At 50.8% G+C, this 20,339-nt stretch overlaps 1 protein-coding gene across 1 annotated transcript in view; it reads right to left on the bottom strand.

Annotated features, from left to right (window-relative positions):
- The window catches only part of LOC147725061 (embryonic protein UVS.2-like), a 90,976-nt gene that overhangs the window by 57,916 nt on the left and 12,721 nt on the right, over positions 1-20,339 (bottom strand). The window contains exons 2-6 of the mRNA XM_086918157.1: positions 18,381-18,405; positions 14,872-14,937; positions 13,906-14,046; positions 13,686-13,803; positions 14-189 (exon numbers count right to left, since the gene is read on the bottom strand). Coding sequence (XP_086774283.1) covers positions 14-189; positions 13,686-13,803; positions 13,906-14,046; positions 14,872-14,937; positions 18,381-18,405 — 526 coding nt within the window. The remainder of the gene's footprint in view (positions 1-13; positions 190-13,685; positions 13,804-13,905; positions 14,047-14,871; positions 14,938-18,380; positions 18,406-20,339) is intronic.

Raw genomic sequence — 20,339 nt, 5'->3', positions numbered from 1 at the left:
GGGTGACACTGACCGGGCGAGATGTTCTCCGTCATGATGGTCACGTAGCTGTCGCGGTCGCTGCGGTTCTGTTCGTGGTAGAAGCCCAGGGAATGGGTCAGCTCATGCTGGATGGTTCCTTTCGACAGACATCCCCCGGGAAGAGATACCTCCTGAGTGCCTCCTGTCTTCCCGATGTATGACCAGCACCTAGGGGAGAAGATGGACCAGGGAGACCCATAGATTACTGCAATGGCACATTTAGAGAAAGAATATTACAATGTTTCTACATACAAGGGATCTGCCTGTGAGTCTCCTCTCTGACTGTGGCTATCTGCAAGGGATGAGGGGTTCTAGGAAAAGACAATGTGCAGTCTAGGTTGTGATGAAAGATCTTGCATCCAAAGGAAAGCTGTGCCATCCTGCACCAGTCTGATTCATTTCTGATCTACCCTGTAATATTTTCTCCCAGTAGACTCCACATCAGTCTGCGCTGTAGCCCCTTGGGATCGGGCTTCCACCTCAATCTCAAAACCTTTCTGTTTGATAACCTCTCTTATGGTTGTGTAATCTTACAGTTCTCCCATCACTTTCATGAGCTCTCCGCTAGTGCCTTAGACACCTCCCTAGAGGTAGCTGTGGGCTCTATAAATGTCATGAATTGAATTCAATTTGTGACTATTGTCTGCCTGGGGGGACAGACCTACCAGCTGCCCATGGGTAATTCGGCTCAGTCCCCCATAACTGGGATCCATATTCCAACGTCAGTGTTCTGGTTGCGTGTGGCATGATGCATGTGTGTTGCGCAGCTGTGAAAGCATATAATTTGAGAGTGGTGTCCTAAAATCATGAGTCCCTTCTGGATGTGTTTATATTTTGTGTACTTGTTTCCGCCTCTGCAATCCTTGCATTTAGACTTCGTGGATCTATGGGTGGGACTAGAATATAAAGCACATCTCTTTTTTGCTAGGCCCAACATTTTTGTCCAGCAAAAGGCTCTGAGACCCCCTCCTGCCTTGTGTTGTGATAGGCATCGAAAGGAGAGAATTGGCCAGTCAAACATCAGACATTTAAAAGTCAGGCTTATGCACTGTAGCACTTTGTCTGGCACGTTTGCTCCTCTGAACAGGAGGATTATAAACACCACCCTATTGAAAGCGTGAAGCCGTCGCAGAGAACAGCATCATATCTGCCCATAGAAAGTCTATCACGGAGAGTCCTCTGCCCATAGAAAGTCTATCACGGAGAGTCCTCTGCCCATGGAAAGTCTATCATTGAGAGTCCACTGCCCATGGAAAGTCTTTCACTGAGAGTGCCCTGCCCATGGAAAGTCTATCACTGAGAGTCCTCTGCCCATGGAAAGTCTTTCACTGAGAGTCTTCTGCCCATGGAAAGTCTTTCACTGAGAGTCCTCTGCCCATGGAAAGTCTATCATTGAGAGTCCTCTGCCCATGGAAAGTCTTTCATTGAGAGTCCACTGCCCATGGAAAGTCTATCACGGAGAGTCTTCTGCCCATGGAAAGTCTTTCACTGAGAGTCCTCTGCCCATGGAAAGTCTATCATTGAGAGTCCTCTGCCCATGGAAAGTCTTTCACTGAGAGTCCATTGCCCATGGAAAGTCTATCATTGAGAGTCCACTGCCTATAGAAAGTCTTTCACTGAGAGTCCACTGCCCATGGGAAGCCTTTCACTGAGAGTCCACTGCCCATAGAAAGCCTTTCACTGAGAGTCCACTGCCCATGGAAAGCCTTTCACCGAGTGCCCACTGCCCATGGAAAGCCTTTCACCGAGTGCCCACTGCCCATGGAAAGTCTTTCACTGAGAGTCCATTGCCCATGGAAAGCCTTTCACTGAGAGTCCACTGCCCATGGAAAGTCTGTCATTGAGAGTCCACTGCCCATGGAAAGTCTTTCACTGAGAGTGCCCTGCCCATGGAAAGTCTTTCACTGAGAGTCCACTGCCCATGGAAAGTCTATAATTGAGAGTCCATTGCCCATGGAAAGTCTTTCACTGAGTGCCCACTGCCCATGGAAAGTCTTTCACTGAGAGTCCATTGCCCATGGAAAGTCTATCATTGAGAGTCCATTGCCCATGGAAAGCCTTTCACTGAGAGTCCATTGCCCATGGAAAGTCTTTCACTAAGAGTGCCCTGCCCATGGAAAGTCTATCATTGAGAGTCCACTGTCCATGGAAAGTCTTTCACTGAGAGTCCACTGTCCATGGGAAGCCTTTCACTGAGAGTCCACTGCCCATGGAAAGTCTTTCACTGAGAGTCCATTGCCCACGGAAAGACTTTCACTGAGTGCCCACTGCCCATGGAAAGCCTTTCACCGAGTGCCCACTGCCCATGTAAAGTCTTTCACTGAGAGTGCCCTTCCCATGGAAAGTCTATCATTGAGAGTCCACTGTCTATGGAAAGTCTTTCACTGAGAGTCCACTGTCCATGGGAAGCCTTTCACTGAGAGTCCACTGCCCATGGAAAGTCTTTCACTGAGAGTCCATTGCCCACGGAAAGACTTTCACTGAGTGCCCACTGCCCATGGAAAGCCTTTCACCGAGTGCCCACTGCCCATGTAAAGTCTTTCACTGAGAGTCCACTGCCCATGGAAAGCCTTTCACTGAGAGTCCACTACCCATGGAAAGCCTTTCACTGAGAGTCCACTGCCCATGGAAAGCCTTTCACTGAGAGTGCCCTGCCCATGGAAAGTCTATCATTGAGTGCCCACTGCCCATGGAAAGCCTTTCACTGAGAGTCCATTGCCCATGGAAAGCCTTTCACTGAGAGTCCACTGCCCATGGAAAGCCTTTCACTGAGAGTCCACTGCCCATGGAAAGCCTTTCACTGAGAGTGCCCTGCCCATGGAAAGTCTTTCACTGAGAGTCCACTGCCCACGGAAAGCCTTTCACTGAGAGTCCACTGCCCATGGAAAGTCTTTCACTGAGTGCCCACTGCCCATGGAAAGCCTTTCACCGAGTGCCCACTGCCCATGGAAAGCCTTTCACTGAGAGTCCACTGCCCATGGAAAGTCTTTCACTGAGTGCCCACTGCCCATGGAAAGCCTTTCACCGAGTGCCCACTGCCCATGTAAAGTCTTTCACTGAGAGTCCACTGCCCATGGAAAGCCTTTCACTGAGAGTCCACTGCCCATGGAAAGCCTTTCACTGAGAGTGCCCTGCCCATGGACAGTCTTTCACTGAGAGTCCACTGCCCATGTAAAGTCTTTCACTGAGAGTCCACTGCCCATGGAAAGCCTTTCACTGAGAGTCCACTGCCCATGGAAAGCCTTTCACTGAGAGTGCCCTGCCCATGGAAAGTCTTTCACTGAGAGTCCACTTCCCATGGAAAGCCTTTCATTGAGTGCCCACTGCCCATGGAAAGTCTTTCACTAAGAGTCTTTCGCCCATGGAAAGTCTTTCACTGAGAGTGCCCTGCTCATGGAAAGTCTTTCACTGAGAGTCCTCTCCCCATGGGAAGTCTTTCACTGAGAGTCTACTGCCCATGGAAAGCCTTTCACTGAGAGTCTTTCGCCCATGGAAAGTCTTTCACTGAGAGTGCCCTGCTCATGGCAAGTCTTTCACTGAGAGTCCTCTGCCCATGGAAAGTATTTCACTGAGAGTCTTCTGCCCATGGAAAGCCTTTGACTGAGAGTCCTCTGCCCATGGAAAGTCTTTCACTGAGAGTCCACTGCCCATGGAAACTCTTTCACTGAGAGTCCTCTGCCCATGGAAAGTCTTTCACTGAGAGTCCACTGCCCATGGAAAGTCTTTCACTGAGAGTTCCCACTGCCCATTGAAAGTCTTTCACTGAGAGTCTTCTGCCCATGGAAAGTATTTCACTGAGAGTCCTCTGCCCATGGAAAGTCTATCATTGAGAGTCCTCTGCCCATGGAAAGTCTTTCATTGAGAGTCCACTGCCCATGGAAAGTCTATCACGGAGAGTCTTTTGCCCATGGAAAGTCTTTCACTGAGAGTCCTCTGCCCATGGAAAGTCTATCATTGAGAGTCCTCTGCCCATGGAAAGTCTTTCACTGAGAGTCCATTGCCCATGGAAAGTCTATCATTGAGAGTCCACTGCCCATAGAAAGTCTATCATTGAGAGTAAACTGCCCATGGAAAGTCTTTCACTGAGAGTCCACTGCCCATGGGAAGCCTTTCATTGAGAGTCCACTGCCCATAGAAAGCCTTTCACTGAGAGTCCACTGCCCATGGAAAGCCTTTCACCGAGTGCCCACTGCCCATGGAAAGCCTTTCACCGAGTGCCCACTGCCCATGGAAAGTCTTTCACTGAGAGTCCATTGCCCATGGAAAGCCTTTCACTGAGAGTCTACTGCCCATGGAAAGTCTGTCATTGAGAGTCCACTGCCCATGGAAAGTCTTTCACTGAGAGTGCCCTGCCCATGGAAAGTCTTTCACTGAGAGTCCACTGCCCATGGAAAGTCTATAATTGAGAGTCCATTGCCCATGGAAAGTCTTTCACTGAGTGCCCACTGCCCATGGAAAGTCTTTCACTGAGAGTCCATTGCCCATGGAAAGTCTATCATTGAGAGTCCGCTGCCCATGGAAAGTCTTTCACTGAGAGTCCACTGCCTATGGAAAGTCTTTCACTGAGAGTGCCCTGCTCATGGGAAGCCTATCACTGAGAGTGCCCTGCTCATGGAAAGCCTTTCACTGAGAGTCCACTGCCCATGGAAAGTCTTTCACTGAGAGTGCCCTGCTCATGGAAAGCCTTTCACTTAGAGTCTTCTGCCCATATAAAGCCTTTCATTGAGTGCCCACTGCCCATGGAAAGTCTTTCACTGAGAGTCTTCTGTCCATGGAAAGTCTTTCACTGAGAGTCTTCTGCCCAAGGAAAGTCTTTCACTGAGAGTCCTCTGCCTATGGAAAGCCTTTCACTGAGTGCCAACTGTCCATGGAAAGTCTTTCACTGAGAGTCCACTGCCCATGAAAAGTCTTTCACTTACATTTTACTGCCAACAGAGGGGCGTCTCCCACTGATAGTTTTCAGCCCTTGAAGGTCATATCTCAGTAGAGGATCCATCACTAACACTCTACGGACCATGGGCAGTCCTTTGATGAGCGCTCACACCCCATGGAGGACCATCTCTCACTTCGAACCCACACCCATGTACGGTCTATCATTGAAAATCCACCTCGCATGTGGGGTCTTTCACAGTGAGTTTGCAACCCAAAGAGGGTCATCATGGACAGTCCTGGACCCATGGAGGGCCTCACACGTAGAGAACACAACCCCTGGGGTACCTCAGTGAGAGCCCACAGAACATGGATGGACATTCCCTGAGGCAACAAAAACCATGGAGAGTCTCTAGGTGGTAGTCAACAGTTCAGTGATGCTCACTAATTTAGGGCTCGCAGCCAACTTTAGGTCATTGCTCATTTAGGGTTTTTTACCACGTTATCAAGTTGTTTTTTATATTGACCTAAAAAGATAAAGAGTTTAGACATATTATTCTAAACTAAACATCTACGGTCAGTCCTTGGTGTGTCCTGTGCTCTTACCCATCCACAGGCAGGGTCTGGAGGTAATGAATCTATCCAACGGATCTGTATCTGGTGTGATGCTGAATGTAGGATCTGTCCTTAGGGTGTCCTGTGCTCTTATCCATCCTCATTGCAAAAAACACAGTTGATTGACAGAATGCAGAACAATGTCTTACATTCACCCCAGTACAAAGATCTGGGCCTAAATCCATCGTTTTTTTGCACTCCACACCACCCTAGGTCAGACACTGGCTATATGCAAATCAGCCTTGACCCTGTGCCTCATGGGAACAGTCCAGCCCGAACTACCAAGCCATGTCTTTCCTGGACCGGAATCAAGCATCCAAAGACCGGTTTCTGGCTATCAGCCTTCTTCAGCCTGGATAGCTTGACTCCAGTGATGTGGAGAGCCTGGGACTCACGTCTGAGCATACCCAGCCCACTCGGGGTGAAAATTGCAAAAAACACAGTTGATGGGGCGTGGCTAAGATGGCGGCTTAACAAGACGTGTTCTCCGGAGGCTCCCCGTCCCCGTTCCCCGAATTGAGTCTTAAAGCGGACCGTTTCCTTTTCTGGCAGCGGGGCCGGCACCGGCAAGAGCAGGAGACTCCCCTGCAGTGGTCGGAGTTCCGGTGGCCCTTGGGGACGGAGCGGTGACCGACAAGGCGGAGCAGCCAGAGAAGATCGGCGGAGAGGCGGGAGGTGGTGATCCCCTGCCCTGGTGAGCGAAGCAAGCGCGTCCTCCGCCTCCAACTACTGGCCGGTGGGGCTGCTCCAAGACCCTCCCTGGTTGGAGTGGGGATTCAGAAGAGACGTTCGCAGGGGCGTGACGGCGGACCTCAGTGGACAGCCTGGGAGGAGCGGCACTCACGAGGCCGGATCTGGATGATACTCGAGGCCTGAGAGCGGCGTCGCGGGGCGTTGGTCGGACCCCCCCGAGGAGGAGGCATAGCCACGGGCGAATGTGTGGACTTTTGCGCTGGGGAGTAAATTAGGAGGGGAACTGAGATGGTGCACAACAAGACCAGGCTCCCTGGCTGAAACCGCCACGAGGCGCTGAGATCCGGTGTTGCCTGGGCCCGGACCCGAGAGGACCTTGATCCCCCCATCCCGGCTCTCCCACCGCACCTCGACAGGATCCCAGTTGAGAGGACAGCAGGCAGCCTTGCCACGAGGAGAGAGGATGTCTTCTTCCAATCGCAAAGGCAACCACATCATAACCGAACTGCTGGGCAAAGGCCCCTCGAAGGCCGACAAAAGCCCTGACAAGCCGGCTCAGGCTCCCCCACCTAAAGGAAAGGATCTCGGCGAGGGGGAGGCCCCTGCGACCAAAGCCTTCATGGAGACTCTCGTCGCCTCTCTCAAAGAGGACTTCAACTCCCTCCGACAAGAAATGGCGGGGGAATTTAAGGAGCTGTGCCGGGACGTCGATGACTTGAGGGAAAGAGTGGCCGCCATTGAACTCGCGGGACAGGCAAGGAGCGAGGAAGTGGAATTTCTGAGGCAAGAAATTATCAGACTTAACGACCAACAGACTGATCTCCAATCGCACACGGAGGATCTGGAAAACCGCTCAAGGCGCAATAATATCCGGGTCCGTAATGTGCCGCCCAAAGCAGAGGGGGATGACATGACAGGATACTTGCAGACTCTGTTCCGATCGGTGCTGGACGAGAGCGAGGACTTCGAAATTCGCATCGATAGAGCACACTGGGTGGGCCCGGCCCGCCGTGCTCAGGGTCCCCCACCGGACATTTTGGCCTTCCTGCCAGACTACCCCCTCAAGGAGCGGATTCTGAAAGCAGCGCAGCCCAAACAACCTCTTTGCTTCCAAGGTCATGAGGTGGAACTTTTTCAGGATCTTTCGGCAATCACCCTGCAAAAGCGGAGATCGTTCAAAATGGCCACCGTCTCCCTCCGCAAAGAAGGGGTACCGTACTCATGGGGGCACCCCTTTAGACTGATCTTTAAATGGAACAGGGTGCTCCATCAGCTGCGCTCCTTGAGGGACACGTGTAGCCTACTGGGGTTATCGCCGGAGGAGGGCCAGCCCGACGAGGAGGAGGGTGGACATTCATCTGGGTCTCCGTCCGGTTCTCCCCGGACACGCGGCTACGGTTGGCAAACGGTAAGAAGAGGACGTCCCTCCAGGAAAAACCTCAAGCCGAACCTGGAAACGATGGAGCAAGAGAAAGCAGCGGCAATCCAAGAAGTCGCCAGGGACACTGGTGCCAGTTCATGAGAATGTGATGATGCGGTCCTGATTTGCTAAGTATGGCAGCTCTATTGGGGTCGGGGCGGGGGGCCTTGAGCCGCCATTACCACACAACCCACTCTTGTTATGACGTACTGCAGGCCCGTACAGACTTTGGTTGGGCCTGGGACAATGTACTATACTTGTTGTTCTTTGTTCAGCTTTACAAACTTTTCGTTTTGGGGGGGATTTTTAGGGGGGGAGGGGAAGGGTGGAGTGGAAGCGGCACTGGATTTCGTTATAGACCTTCTGGGGGACATGATGTGGATTGATTTTGCGCGGCACCGGAGGGGGGGAGGGGTCCCGGGAAGAGGGTGAGAGGCCTTACTGCTCCTGCTGAAAATCCGAGAGGGCAACCACGAGGGAGGATGGGAAGGTATGGCCTGCTACAGGGGGGAACGGGACTGGGTGAGGCTTTCAATGCAGTAACTCCAGGGTCTGCCCAATATGCCGCTTACTGTAGGGACTTGGAGCGTCAAGGGGCTTAACTCCCCGCAGAAACGCCAGAAGATCTGGAAGTACATATTAGATCGCCAATTAGATGTAGTGGCTCTCCAGGAGACTCACTTGTTAAAAAAGGAGGATCATCATCTTAAGCATAAAAGATATCCTCTTAATTATAAGGCCTCGGCCTCCACTAAACAGAAAGGTGTGGCTCTCCTCTTCAGTACGGGAGCACAATTCCAGCCCTTGGCCACTCAGGGTGACAAAGATGGGAGGGGGCTAATGGGCAAGGGCCGCTTGAAGGGTACACTTTGCACGTTTGTTACACTCTACGCCCCTAATACGGGGCAAAAGCACTTTTTACAATTACCTTTGGGGAAGGTGGTCGATTTTACAGAGGGACCCTTATTTCTTATGGGGGATTTCAATCTAGTATGGCAACCGGACCTTGACAGCACACACGCACGCCGCTCTGACACGGGTTCCTTCCCAGAGGTCCTACAGACACAAATTGGGGACATGGGCCTACTAGACACCTGGTGTACCCTATATCCACTCGCACAAGACTACTCCTTCTTCTCACACATGCACCAAACGTACTCTCGACTGGATTAAATTTTTATGAGTCAGTCCCTGCGGGGTAACCTTCAGGATGCCAAGATACTTCCTATCTCAATTTCTGACCACAGTATGTACACTGTGTGCCTTTCCTGGCTAGGTAACGCCCCCAGACCAGCCCGTTGGTACTTCCCGGAGGCCCTGACGAGGGACAAGGATTCCATGACACAGCTGAGGGAGACTATAGCTGAATTTTTTACCCTTACCACTCCGAAGGCGACCTCTGAGTACAATACGTGGGACGCCTTTAAGGCGGTGATGCGCATTAAATGCATCTCGCTTAACTCGGCCCTAAATTAACGCCGGGCGAAAGAAAGGGAGGGCTTAGAGGAGGAACTGGAGAAGGCTAAGCAGGCTCACAAACTCAAACCCACGCACCCTCACAGTACTCAAGGGTAAGTTACGCGCCATATACAACAACAGGGCAGAATTCACCCTCCTTAAACTACGCAATCTATCTTACACCCAGGGCAACAAGATAGGGAAACACCTTGCTAGACAGCTGAAGGACAAGAGGGAAAGGGAATACATAGGGGGACTTCAAGATGGGGGAGGGAACATACTACATAGAGATAAGGACAAGGCGGGACTCTTTGAGTCCTTCTACGGCTCGCTGTACTCAGCTGACACCCCCAACACGACTCACCAGCAGGCCTTTCTCAAGGATCTTCCTGTCCCGCAAGTCTCCCCAGAATGGAATGAGACCCTTACAGCGCCTATTACCCTAGAGGAAGTGCAAACAGCTATCAAAGCACTGAAACCCCATAAGGCACCCGGTACGGACGGGTATACAGCCGTATTTTACAAGACCTTCATGGGGGACATTGGTCGACACCTAGTCCGACTTTTCAATCAGATGGCCCTGGAAGGCGACACCCCTGCCTCCATGGTGGAGGCGGTAATCGCTGTAATCCCTAAGCCTGGAAAGGATGTCACTTGCTGCTCTTCCTACTGCCCCATTGCCCTTCTGAACATCGACACAAAACTGTACTCCTCTATTCTGGCCAGGCAGTTGACGGACCTTATGCTACTCATCATCCATCCCGACCAGTCGGGCTTTATAAAAGGGCGCCAAACACATGACAACACCCGCCGTATCGTCCATTTTATTGAAAAAGCCAACAAATTTAAAATTCCTGCTGTGTTAATCGGTCTAGATGCCGAAAAAGCATTTGACCGAGTCGATTGGCAATTCTTATGGGCCACCCTAGCACGATTTGGCTTATCCTCCGCATTCATAAAGATGCTCCAGGCCAATTACAGACGTCCCACTTCCAAAGTCTCTGTCAACGGAGTGCAATCCGCCTCCTTCGGCCATACCAGGGGAACCAGACAGGGTTGCCCCCTGTCCCCCATGTTATTCGCCCTTAGCATAGAACCCTTAGCTATAGCAGTAAGGGAGCACCCGGGAATAGAGGGTCTCCCCTTCACGAGGGAATCCCATAAAATTTCTCTCTTCGCGGATGACATCCTCCTCTCCCTGTCAAACCCGAGTAGTTCACTCCCACACTTGCAGGAGGTTCTCAGTTCCTTAGCGTTGGCAGCAGGCTTTAAAGTTAATCTGAGTAAATCCCATATACTCAACTTAACCCTCTCCCATGCGGAGTCCCTGCTTCTCCGCTCTTTAACACCGTTGGCATGGGCGCCCTCCTCCATACAATATCTAGGGGTGCAACTCACGCCCACACTGGAGAAATTGTATTCAGCCAACTTTCCCCCTATCCTAGCCCGTATCCAAGCGGAACTGACAAGATGGAAGCCGCTCTTCCTCTCCTGGCTGGGACGTGTGCACGCTATAAAAATGACACTCTTCCCCAAATTACTATACCTATTTCAGGCTCTCCCCATAGAATTAGAGGAGGACTTCTTTAAGCGCATTAAAACAATGATCCTGCGCTTCATTTGGCAGGGAGGACGGGCCCGTCTCGCCTTCTCCATACTTAGGCGGCCGCAACGGGGGGGAGGAGGAGGGTTTCCCTGAACTTAAACTATATTATAAAGCAGCCCAACTGCGCATCTTGGTTGAATGGACGCAGATGGAGTCGGAGAAGCATTGGCTCCACATGGACCGCAGTGTAGCAGGCAGGACTATATGGGACTTGATCTGGCGCGCGAAGAAAGATAGACCCCCAAACGCATACCTCAGCACCCCGACACGCACCACCCTCAAGGTATGAGACACTGTAGCTACAAGGGAGGGTTGGACAACTTTCCCCTCGCCACTGACACCCCTTCATTTCTCCTCACACTTCCCCCCTGCACTGATGGAGGGACCGTTTGACGCCTGGAGGGAGGGAGGTTGCCTTGCACTGACACACTTGTTCCACAACTATGACCCACTTACCTTTGAGAACTGCACAAGAGAATATGAGGTGGGGGACCGTGAAAGGTATCACCATGCACAACTGTTACATTGGGCCCTAGACCCCCGTTTCAGGGAGGGAGCTACTAGACCTCTCACGAAACTTGAACTACTCCTCCTTAAAACTAAATCTATGAAAGGGGCGATTTCGGCACTATACAAGCTTCTGCTGTCCACGGAAACTAACCCTCGCCTGAGATACCAGGCCTGGTGGGAGGGGATGGCCCAGCGCGATATCTCGGGGGGCGACTGGAGCCATCTATGGTCAGATATCCTTAAGTTCAACCAATCCACAGCACTCAGGGAAGCCCACCTGAAAGTAATGATGGACTGGTATTTATATCTGTCCAAACTAGCTAAAATCTTTCCCGGCACATCGGATCGCTGCTGGAGGGGATGTGGCCTTTTGGGGGATTTCCAACACATCTGGTGGGATTGCCCCTCCATTCGACCGTTCTGGGAGGAGATCCTGGCACAGATAAACTCCATCCTGGGATACCCCGTTCTGACCTCTATGACCAAAGCTCTACTGGGAATTAGGGACCCTACACTTGAACATCAAACCAAGGCCGATAAAAGGATCATGTGGCTGTGTATGGGGGCGGCTAAACTGGCTGTAGCGGCGGCGTGGAAGAGGAAGGAGGCACCTTCGATGTCCCTATGGCACTCCCGCCTGTGGCAGTTACATAGCTTAGAACGTATGTCCGATATAGCCCGTGAAGATTTCAAGAACTTTGAATTCCGTTGGGGGCCTTTGGTCTCCTTTCTGTCGCAGGGTCTACCATCGGCTGTATTGCCTTCCACGATCAGGGCCCTTCACCTATTTCAAATCTAAGACCCGCTCCACAAATGGAACCCACCTTAGTGCCGCTCCACCACCACTGGGGAAGGGAGGGGGCTGGGGGGTTTAGGGGGGTTCTTTGGGGGGGCTTGGGGGGAGGGGGGACAGGTTGGGGTTTTTTCTTCTTTGTTTGGCACCTTTTTCTTCTATTTCTTGACTCGATGTGCACTACCCACTGATGATCTTCTTCGAGTTCCTTGGGGGTCTTAGCGGGCCAGTGGTGCAAACTGGCTTTTTGGCAGTCACGGGGCATTGAAGGAAGAGGGAACGTGGGGACACCCAGAGACTTGATAGCATTCTTCCTGATGGTCCCCTATAGGTGCAGTGTCAACCGCTCCCCAGTTGCCCCACCACCAATACCTACTCAAGTGTTAAGGCTTGGAAATGGGTCCTTGGTAGCAAAGGGGCGCTCAGATTTATTGTATGCCAGTGATGTAACTGTTGTACTTTGCACTTTGGAGAACCCCTGCGAGGGCATGTGGGCGGATTGTGCCCTGAGTCATGTTTTGAAAACCACAATAAAAACAACTTTGACAAAAAAAACACAGTTGATGGACAGAAGGTTTCTGGCTATCAGCCTTCTTCAGCCTGGATAGCTTTACTCCAGTGATGTGGAGAGCCTGGGACTCACGTCTGAGCATACCCAGCCCACTTAGGCACAGATCTTTGTACTGGGGTGAATGTAAGACATTGTTCTCCATTCTGTCCATCAACTGTGTTTTTTGCAATTTTCACCCCGAGTGGGCTGGGTATGCTCAGACGTGAGTCCCAGGCTCTCCACACCACTGGAGTCAAGCTATCGAGGCTGATGAAGGCTGATAGCCAGAAACCGGTCTTTGGATGCTTGATTCTGGTCTAAGAAAGACATGGCTTGGTAGTTCGGGCTGGACTGTTCCCATGAGGCGCAGGATCAAGGCTGATTTGCATATAGCCAGTGTCTGACCTAGGGTGGTGTGGAGTGCAAAAAAACGATGGATTTAGGCCCAGATCTTTGTACTGGGGTGAATGTAAGACATTGTTCTGCATTCTGTCCATCAACTGTGTTTTTTGCAATTTTCACCCTGACTGGGCTGGGTATGCTCAGACGTGAGTCCCAGGCTCTCCACATCACTAGAGTCAAGCTATCCAGGCTGAAGAAGGCTGATAGCCAGAAACCGGTCCTTGGATGCTTAATTCTGGTCTAGGAGAGACATGGCTTGGTAGTTCGGGCTGGACTGTTCCCATGAGGCACAGGGTCAAGGCTGATTTGCATATAGCCATTGTCTGACCTTGGGTGGTGTGGAGTGCAAAAAAACGATGGATTTAGGCCCAGATCTTTGTACTGGGGTGAATGTAAGACATTGTTCTGCATTCTGTCCATCAACTGTGTTTTTTGCTTATCCATCCTCAGGCAGGGTCTGGAGGTAATGAGTCTATCCCACGGATCTATATCTGGTGTGATGCTGAATGTAGTATCTGTCCTTGGTGTGTCCTGTGCTCTTATCCATACTCGGGCAGGGTCTGGAGGTAATGAGTCTATCTGATGAAGCCCTATCTGGTGTGATGCTGAATGTAGGGTCAGACCTTAGGGTGTCCTGTGCTCTTACTCTTCTGCAGAAAGGATCTGGGGGTAATGAGTCCATCTGATGGAGCCCTATCTGGTGTGATGGTGAATGTAGGGTCAGACCTTGGGTGTCCTGTGCTCTTACCCACTATCAGGAATGATCTGCAGGTAATCTGGTTCTGCCGTGTGGGCCACAAACCGGATGCAGGTCACTGTTGCAAACTCACTCATTGCATCTGTAATGGCAGCCACATTTTCAGCACCTGAGGGACAGCAGAGGAAAGGAGAGGATGACATAAGGGGAAGCAGCCTGGAAAGGTTTCATTTCAATTCAAGGTTGGGCCTTGGCATAAAAGTGAACTCACTGTAAGTGGGGCTGAGGGTGTAGGGCACAGGGACAGTCCCATCGCTGGATTTAGGCCAGAAGCAGCTGTTGTCTGGACATTTGAGGGCACTGCGGCCTGGGCGGATGGCAATGTCCCCCTCGTGGATCAGCTGTGAGCTGCCTACAACAGTAAAACACAGAGAGAGTAGTCAGGGTCTGTCATGAACAGGAAGGAACAAGAGCACACGGAAGAGAAGGAAGCTGATTGTAAACCTAAAGGGCAATATCAAGAAAGAAAATGCAAGAACCACTCGTGGCGGAGGTAGAGGCGGCCATTTTGAGGTAAAAAACCCAAACCGTAGCCTAAGACCTAGGGCCTGATTCACAGAACTAACTTGAGACAAAATCCTAAACTTACTACCATTTTGGTATTCACAGAAGGCACTTACTCATTTTGGTATTCACAGAGGCACTGACTCATTGATGAGTAAGTGCCTTCTGTGAATACCAAAATGAGTAAAGGGTAGTAAATTTAGGATTTTGTCTTCAGTTAGTTCTGTGAATCGGGCCCCTACTTAGGAAAACAAATTACCCTAAGGACTAAAAAGACCTCAATACACAGCCATGCACAGTGAGTGATTGAAGCTGTTAATATTTACTGGGAATGGTTTCCTGCCTCTTCCATTCCTATAGTGTTGTCATCTTGTCATTGCAGGAGTGATTTATGGCACCACTTAAAGCATTTTACTGCCATAATAACAGAGAATATTAAGACAGAAAAATCAGATTAACAGCTGAGATGGGTAACTGCCTTCTAAGCGCTTTATGTCTTCTGTCAGCAAACACCAGCTGTGATGTCACACATGTTGTCAAGGCCAGCCCTTTCACCCTGTCCCCACCGTGTAATTCTTCGTCCACACATTTGTATTATGTCTTTACATCTAAATGAGGCTCAGGGTCACGCATGATAAAGTCTAGCGCCCAGAAACCTGAGCTTTACTCTTACCTTGGTTCTCATTGGTGATGATCTCGAAGATGTCTGGTATCAGGGCCTCCTCTGCATGCTGGGTGTCTGAAAAAAAAGGCACATTCCCAGCTTCACATCAGCTGCTCGCGCACAGGAATAGATGGATTCATAAAGCAATTACAGAAGGTGAAACATTCACTGGGTCCAAATGTGCATCAGTGTCAATGCACAAACTGTCTATTTCTGCCAACTCGCAAAAGTGTTCATGCCCAGAGTGGGTGGAGGTTTGAGAAATGCTACGACTCCAGCTCTCTCCACGCACTCAACCCTGGATGCAACAACTGCCAGCTCTAGATGCTGAGCAGGTCCCAAGGCCCGTTCTCCTGCCAACACTGCTGCAAACCTTCATCTACCTTCATCCACCTGATGCAGACAGCTGCCGCAAACCCACCGGACATAAATGTCCACATACCCCTGAGCTGCATCCTACACAGGCATGCTCCCTGCAAGGACATGCAGTAGATGTTTAGGACCTCCTCAACACCCTCTCGCCCGACGTTGCCTTCCTCACAGAGACCTGGACTGACGCCAGCTCTGCTCCTGACATCGCAACTGCCATCCCAGACAGGTACAAGATCCTGTGGAAAGACCACGCCAACTTCCCTGGAGGAGGCCTCGCCATCGTTCAAAAAGGCTCCCTCCGATTGACAACCTCCATCTTGAACGACGCTTCACCCCCCATGGAACACATCTATTTCCAGATCCAGCCCAACCCCAGAATGACTCTCCACGGGACACTCGCCTACAGACCACCCGGACCCCGCTCCCTGTTCACCAACACCATCACAGACTACATTGCGTTCCACTCACTTGCCTCCACAGACTAGGTACTGCTCTGAGACCTGAATTTCCACCTAGACAACCCCAGCTACTCCAATTCCACCACCCTCCTAGGGAACCGTGCCAACATTGGACTGAAGCAACTCATCTCTTCCCCCACCCACACGGTGGGACACATCCATGACCCCATATTAGACAGGAGAAACAACATTCCCATTCAGTCACACCACAGCACCTCTCTAGATGGACCACCACTGCGTCCACTTCTCCTCAAAACCCACCGCACACAAGCCTATACCATACCTCTCAGGCAGAATCTGGAGCAAGACCACCAAAGAGCACCTCACCTCCGCCCTCAACTGCACTCCTCCCCCTACCACTGCAGACGTCAACGCTGCAGCCAACGACCTCCACCAATGGATCGCTGACTGCGCCAACATGCTCGCCTCCCTCCAGAACTCCGACAGAGGACTCAACACGAAAGCCACCACGTTCACCACGGACCTCCGAGAATCCAAGCGCTCATGCTGATGACTGGAGAAAGCATGAAGAAACAGCAAAACCCCAGAAGCATGCACTGCCTACAGGGACATCACCACGGCACACCACCAGCTCAACCGATCTACGAAGACTTAATTCAGGACAGAATCCTCTCCAAATCCCACAACTCCATCTAACTGTTCACCATCATACAAGAATTCACCAGACTCCCCAGCGAAACCACCGATGTCCCTCCCCCCAGGACCTCTTCAACAAACTCAGCTCTTTCTTCCACCACAAGGACCCTTTAATACAACTTCAACAACCAAGACCAAGTCACCGACCCATGACCATCCACCAGCTATGCCACCCAGCAGACCCTCCTCACCTGGACCCCTGTCATCACTGAAGACACCGCAAAGACTATGAAGAGCATCCACTCCGGAGCACTCACTGACCCCTACCCTGACAATCAACTGCACCCTCGAAACAGTCATGTTCCCCGATGCCTGGAAAAGTGCCAAAGTCAAAACCCTCCTCAAGAAGCTCTCCGCAGACCCGACGGACCTCAAGAACTACAGGTCCATCTCTCTCCTCCTCTTAGCCGCCACAGTCATCGAGAAAATCATCAACACCCAGCAAATAATATCCTTGACTCATCCCAATCTAGATTCAGCAGCAACCACAACACCGAGACTGCTCTCCTAGCCATCACTGACATCCGCACCCTCCTTGGTCAAGGTTACTCTGCAGCCCTCATTCTACTAGACCTCTCAGCAGCCTTCAACACCATCTTCCACCTCATACTAGTCACCCGACTCCATGACGTTGGCATACAGGGAACTGCCTTAGACTGGATTCGCTCTTTCCTCTCTTGCAGAACACAAAGAATAAGACTACCGCCCTTCCTCTCCAAACCCACAAAGATCAGATGTGGAGTGCCCCAAGGATCCTCCATCAGCCCCATGCTCTTCAACATCTACATGGCCCCCCCTTGCAAGCATCATCCGAAAATACAGACTCAGCATAGTATCCTACACCGACATTACGCAGCTCATCCTCTCCCTTCCCTTAGAAACCCCCCACTCCCTCTGATAAAGCCCGCAACCTCTGCATCATACTCAACTCCTCGTTCACCATGAACCAACAGATCAACGCTGTGTCCTCCACATTCTTCAACACCATCTACATACTTTACAAGACCTTCAAATGGACCCCCCCCCCACTCCAGGAAGACCGTCACCCACTCACTCTTTACCAGCTGGCTGGACTGTGGAAACGCCTTGTACGCCGGAATCAACAAATCACTCCTTGGCAAACTCCAGACCGTCCAGAAGGCCGCAGCCAGACTCGCCCGCAGCATTTCACTACACTACCACATCACCCGGACCTTTTCGACCTCCACTGGCTCCTCATCGAAAAGAGAGTTACCTTCAAGCTGCTCACTTACGCCTACAAAGCCCTCCAAAACACTGGACCCCAACACCTCAACTGAAGAATCTCTTTCCACGGCCCCAAGAGAAACCTTGGCTCCAACAACCTAGCCCTTGCCAACATCCACCGCATCCACAGAGCTAGAACGGGGGAAGATCCTTCTCCTACATCACAGCCAAGACCTGGGACGAACTCCCCCTCAGCATCAGACGGAGCCCTACACTGCAAGCCTTCAGAAAAGACCTCAAGACCTGTCTCTTCGGATGACCTCAGAGCTGTCCAAATCCCCCCTCCCCAACGCCTTGAGACCCTCATGGGTGAGTAGTGTGCTCTATAAATCCCTGATTGATTAATTGACATTCTAAATCATTTCCCAAACACCGGTTCCAAATACGCAATGGAGCGGTCCGATCGATAAAGCGCTCCATTTCTGTCTAACGCTAATGGTACTTAGGGGTTTGCTTCTCTGTGGATGTTTTTCTTATTCTCATGTCCGGTCTTGGCAACTTCATTTGTGCATGTAGTCAGCGGCGTGACTGCTCCTCCTTTCATCCTCACACCTTGTGACTCATAGCAGCACTATGTTCATGCACAAGGCGCACAGGCACACTTTGCTCATCGTTCAGGGCCGCACATCTTACTCTCTATCCCTTTGCAAATACACAAAATCCGATTTAAAGGGATTAGGTAGATAGTACTCGATGCTGCCACCACCCGCGCCCAGATTACAGCGCTTCGTTACATACAGGCGCTATGCTCAAGTTCAAAGGTATCACGACTAAAAATGTACTTACGATTTTTCTCCAGTTCATAGAAAATCTGCAAAAGAGAAAAGTGATATTTTAATCACTCAGTGTAAGTATAAGGATATTAGAACTTTAGGAAAGCCAAAGCCATGTTTTAAAAGATGACATAAGATGTACTTTGGGCTATATGTCAAAATATGGAAAGGACAAACCTCGACCTGCAATGGTATGGGCTGCAGGGCATCACCTGGCACAGTATCATCAAGGTAAGAGTATATTGGGGAGCGGGGATTTACTGTTCCCATGCCTCCTTGTTGACTCTCCTTGTCAATACTGTGCAGCTGATATCTTGCGGTCAATATTGTTGCGGGTTGATATTGAAACGTCCATATGGTGGTTAAACACTGTGGCTCCGGGCATGGCTTGGCCCCTTGTTTCAAGCACTCAGGGTTGCACAGATGTCAAGGGTGAAGTCTGTGGCTCATCTACCTATTTGGATGCTGATTTAACTGCTGGAGGAACGTTTCGGTAAAAAATGTCACAAGAACAAATGGCCTTCAGCAGCACAGATGGCTCCGAGGATGTACAATGTAACGGAAGAGTCTGTGGAGTTGTCCTTCAGGTATCTCAAGTAGGACCATCTGATGGCCGCACTAATCCTGATTTGGGTGCAAACTCCTCTTTGGGCCCAAATTAGAATTCAAATGTGCGTGCTAATTCCATACTGGCAGGTTTTTGGCAAGCAAGATTTCTTCCTGGTAAAAAGTGTCAGAAATGGAGCAGGCACACTCCACAAAATCCATGTTTGAGTTTCCAAAAATATTTACATCTTCTAGAATATGCGATTTAGGCCTCACCCCCCATTCTGAGACCCCAAATGCAGAAAACCGAGCACTTTGTGCAATGGCCCAGGGCACAAGTCAGGGGGTACACATGGGTGGACGGCGTCCAACTATTATTATTATTATTGTTGTTGTATTTATTTATAAAGTTTCATATAGCGCTAGCTAGACCCGGGGGTATCAGAGCGCTTTACATACATATAGGAAAAGAAGAAGTTGCATTACATCGTAGGACATGAGGAATCATAGAATATATCCACAGGGTTAACGCTGTCCACTGTGCCAAGAGGTTGGGCCCCACTGAATAATGTGCTGAACTCGTCCCGGTGTCATTTTTAAACACCAGGACACATTCAGCAGCGCCTGCACATTGCCTGCTTCCCATAAGCAACAACGTGCAGGCAGGGGCGGGGCGTTCTCATTTCAGACTCCAGCTGGGCCCAGGGTCCTCTGGACTCCTTTTATTCAGTCTCCTGGCTGGGAGCAGTCAGGAGCCTCACACCTAGAAGCAGAGGCGTCACAAAGGCTCACACCTAGAAGCAGAGGCGTCACAAAGGCTCACACCTAGAAGCAGAGGCCTAACAAAGGCTCACACCTAGAAGCAGAGGCCTAACAAAGGCTCACACCTAGAAGCAGAGGCCTAACAAAGGCTCACACCTAGAAGCAGAGGCGCCACAAAGGCTCACACCTAGAAGCAGAGGCGCCACAAAGGCTCACACCTAGAAGCAGAGGCCTAACAAAGGCTCACACCTAGAAGCAGAGGCGTAACAAAGGCTCACACCTAGAAGCAGAGGCCTAACAAAGGCTCACACCTAGAAGCAGAGGCCTAACAAAGGCTCACACCTAGAAGCAGAGGCCTAACAAAGGCTCACACCTAGAAGCAGAGGCCTAACAAAGGCTCACACCTAGAAGCAGAGGCCTAACAAAGGCTCACACCTAGAAGCAGAGGCCTAACAAAGGCTCACACCTTGTAAGCACGTCACACACACCTAAGGGAGGCAGATTTTCACTTTGTTCAGGCTCGGTTTTCGAGATATGCGTGCAGTGTCATAATGTCAGATGTGTTGGTCTTTCCCAGTATTTACACAAAATAAATAGCATTTATATAGCGCCTACTACCCCTGAGGAGGCGTTGAAATAATTGAAGTGCCACTAAGTTTTTCTT

Source organism: Lissotriton vulgaris, chromosome 4_1, assembly GCF_964263255.1.
Source record: "Lissotriton vulgaris chromosome 4_1, aLisVul1.2, whole genome shotgun sequence".
NCBI lineage: Eukaryota > Metazoa > Chordata > Amphibia > Caudata > Salamandridae > Lissotriton > Lissotriton vulgaris.
The sequence above is the reverse complement of the archived record's forward strand: the minus strand, read 5'-3'. Positions and strand labels throughout refer to the sequence as shown.